Genomic DNA, 3830 nt, shown 5'->3' with positions numbered 1-3830 from the left:
CAAATATAATTGTAAGCTTTATAAGAGATTTTAGGTTAAAATTCTTTTTCCCTTCTATAATTTTATTTATTTTATTTTTTAATACTTATAATTTAAGTAAAATTTTTTAATCATTATATTTATGTTCATCAATTTTAGTCTTTATAATTGTGGTATATTTTTATTTTTTAATCTTTTAAAATTTTATCATTAATCTTTTAACGTTGTCTATTTTGTATTGACGTGGTTGAGATATTTAATTTTGTAAAAGTAAAAAATAGATGTGTCAACAATAAGTCTTGCAGGTAAAGATAAAAAAAAACACAAAACATAAAAAAATAACTATAACGAAATAAATCTATTGTTAGATATATAAAACTAAATTAATACTTCTGTTAATTCAATAAAAAAAATAACATTATAAGAAAATTAATAATATGAACTAAAAATATTAAAAAAAATTGTAAGTATATAAAGACTAAAAATATTTGTGTTAAACTATAGAGATTAAAAAGTATTTAAAAAGATAAGAATAAGAATCAAATTAAGATTTAAAAGATAGAGTAATATATGACTAAAAAGAAAATATTTTAACCAAGATTTTATTGTGTTTGTTCTTCATCTAATGGTCTATAAATACCACCCCACACAACTCTGATCCACATAGAGCATCCTATAATACTTGGAGAAAGAGTTGAATCTTTGAGAGATGGAGAATTTCCCGGTTATCAACTTTGAAAAGCTCAATGGTGAGGAGAGAAAAGCAACCATGGAGAAAATCAAGGATGCCTGTGAGAACTGGGGATTCTTTGAGGTAACTTCTGAACCCAAAACAACTTTTCTCTCATCATCAATTTCTGCATTAACTTTTCTCTACATCTATGATCTTATTCAGTGTCTATTTAAGCAAACTTTCCAAAAACACCAAAAGAAGAAAACAGGAAAAATAAAATAAAATAAGTTTTTTGATAAACTAAAATTCACCACTAATTTGTGAACACTTTTTCCTGTCAGTTTCTCCAAAATTTTATTTTTAACCGACAAAAAATAGTTTTAATTTGTGAAAAAAATTATTTTGATTTACTTTCTTGTTTTTTCTTTCTCAGAGAAATTTATCTAAATGGACATTTTATCATGCTTCTATTGATTATTATTTAATTTTGAAAATTGTAGCTGGTGAATCATAGCATACCTTGTGACTTAATGGATACTGTGGAGAGGTTGACTAAAGAGCACTACAGGAAATGCATGGAAGAAAGGTTCAAGGAATTGGTGGCTAGCAGAGGGCTAGAGGGTGTCCAAACTGAGGTCAAAGATATGGATTGGGAGAGTACCTTCTTCTTGCGTCACCTTCCTGAGTCAAACATTTCTAAGATCCCTGATCTTGGTGATGAGTACAGGTTATTACACAAGTCAAATATTTGCTACCCCATAACCTTAATTAAATGTTACACTACTATAGTTCCAACAAGCACATAGAATCACAAATAATTGACACAACTTGTTTTGGCTTCGGGCATGACAATATAAAAACAGGGTTCTCATAAAAATAGGAGAAGATATGAGATAAACATTACATTACCAAATGAATAGTGATGATTCCAAAAATAGTAGATGGACCTTAGCTTCTAACTATGTTAGCATTGCAATGACTCATGCATGCAGGATGGTGATGAAGGAGTTTGCTTTGAAGTTAGAGAAACTGGCAGAGGAGTTGCTAGAGTTGTTGTGTGAGAATCTTGGACTAGAGAAAGGGTACCTCAAAAAGGCCTTCTATGGCTCTAAAGGACCAACTTTTGGCACCAAGGTTGCAAATTACCCTCCATGTCCCAAGCCAGACCTTGTGAAGGGTCTTCGTGCCCACACAGATGCTGGTGGCATTATCCTTCTTTTTCAAGATGACAAGGTTAGTGGCCTTCAGCTACTCAAGGATGGTAAGTGGATAGATGTGCCTCCAATGCGCCATTCCATTGTTATCAACCTTGGTGACCAACTTGAGGTAAATTGTTTAACTCAATATGTCCAATAGTTAACTAGGGATTATAGGAATACATTTTCTAATACATTTTTTTTTTCTCAATACACTTTTGATCTATTGAAATTTATTGAAGATTATAAAATTTAATAGGTCTCACTTCATGATTCTCTCTCTTATTTTTTTATGTTTTCAATGAAAAAAAAATATAAGCGACCCTTTTTTTAAAAGTCTAATTCTAACACTTTTAATTGTTGGTTGAAATTTGTTGAAAATTACATTTTTTTTAATATCATATCCCATTTAATCAATCACTCTTGATTTTGTAGTAGGATCATCAAAATTTATAATTTTTAACCTAGTAGAATTAGTATTAAGAAAACAGTATTGGAGATATTATCACTAATGTTTTTCTTTTAATGAATTGTTATAATGCCACTAACACTCTTAAAAGATATATTTTTGAGGTGTTAACACTTTTCATAATCAGAGTGTTTATATTAGCCAATAAAAAAGAGTGTGTTAAAAGAATTTCGATTGTTAAAATATCATTAATACTTGTAAGAGAAATTGTCAAAGAGATACACCCTTTGTGAAAAGAGTGTAGTAAGAGAACTCCTTTAGATAGTGCATTACTAACACTCGAGTTTAATCATTAACTGATTATGTTGAATGCAAAATTGTTATTCTAACCAAGCACTATTTGGTTAAACAGGTAATCACCAATGGTAAGTACAAGAGTGTGGAGCACCGTGTGATTGCACAAACTAATGGGACCAGAATGTCCATAGCCTCATTCTACAACCCAGGTAGTGATGCTGTTATCTACCCAGCCCCAGCATTGGTGGACCAGAATAATGAGGTGTACCCTAAATTTGTGTTTGAGGACTACATGAAGCTCTATGCTGGACTGAAGTTCCAGGCCAAGGAGCCAAGATTTGAAGCCTTCAAAAACCACCTGGGTCCAATTGCAACTGCTTAATTAAATCTGTTTTACTATAAAGATGTTTGTTTTGCCAAAAACTATGTTAAGAAAAGGCTATGTTTCCCAAACGAGTATTAAATTACTATGTTAGTGATGTGATTCCATATAGTATCACCAAATAAAAGAAAATGAATGTTTAATAATAAAATATTATATCATGTTCAATAAAAACTTATTGGCTCTCTCTCTCTTTTTCTCTCTTCATTTTTCCCTTTCTGGCTGGACATGAATCATGAAGCCTAAGATGTGTTATGGACCACCAATGTTTATGTGTAGAAGTTCTCGGCCATGAAAGAATGTAGGCCCAGATTTATCAATTGTATAACAACTAAACCAAAGAAATTCGACACAAACTAAGTAATACCAGAAAATATTAAAGAGAAAGAAAAAGGCTAAAAAGGAGGCATTTTGAGAATTAGAGAAAGTATAAAAGCAACATTATTTTTGTCATTTTTAATTTTTCATATGTATTTTGGTTATTATTCTAATAAAAAATATTGTCAATTGTAAAATATCATTTATTCCTGAGCATTGTACTTATTCTCAAAGGCCAGTTAGATTTTCGAAGTAATTATTAGTCAAATTGAGATTTAATAGGATGAAAGCGAGATGAAATATTTAGAATTTTCCATCAATGACAAGCTTTTAATAGTGCTTCCTTGCCATAAAAAGATAATGTTATTTTTTGTACTATATTAAAAGGCAAAACACATATCGTTTTTTTTTTTTTTTAGTTGTGATTGTTTTATAGATTTTTTTCACATATATTATTTAAACTGTGAAGCAAACATCCTAAATGACAAAAGTAAAATTATGTAACTATTGTGAACTTTTTGTTAATTAACATTGTTGGGTTTGAGGGAAATGGAGGGAGGAGAGAGAAGAGAGTGA

At 30.1% G+C, this 3830-nt stretch overlaps 1 protein-coding gene across 1 annotated transcript; it reads left to right on the top strand.

The window, feature by feature from the left end:
* The first annotated feature begins 631 nt into the window (after positions 1-631).
* On the top strand, positions 632-3110 carry LOC109817981 (1-aminocyclopropane-1-carboxylate oxidase). The gene is made up of 4 exons (XM_020383349.3): positions 632-793; positions 1153-1379; positions 1645-1978; positions 2670-3110. Exons 1-4 carry the CDS (start codon positions 689-691, stop codon positions 2934-2936), a joined length of 933 nt encoding a protein of 310 aa, XP_020238938.1. The 5' UTR covers positions 632-688; the 3' UTR covers positions 2937-3110.
* The last annotated feature ends 720 nt before the right edge of the window (positions 3111-3830 follow it).

Source organism: Cajanus cajan, chromosome 6, assembly GCF_000230855.2.
Source record: "Cajanus cajan strain Asha chromosome 6, NIPB_CcT2T_4, whole genome shotgun sequence".
Taxonomy (NCBI): Eukaryota; Viridiplantae; Streptophyta; class Magnoliopsida; order Fabales; family Fabaceae; genus Cajanus; species Cajanus cajan.
Note: the sequence above shows the minus strand (reverse complement) of the source record. Positions and strands in the feature narration are given on the sequence as shown.

Coding starts and splice junctions, on each gene's coding strand:
- LOC109817981 (XM_020383349.3), top strand. CDS start 689: ATGGAGAATTTCCCGGTTATCAACTTTGAAAAGCTCAATGGTGAGGAG. Junction 794..1,152: donor AGAACTGGGGATTCTTTGAG/GTAACTTCTGAA, acceptor TGAAAATTGTAG/CTGGTGAATCATAGCATACC. Junction 1,380..1,644: donor GATCTTGGTGATGAGTACAG/GTTATTACACAA, acceptor TCATGCATGCAG/GATGGTGATGAAGGAGTTTG.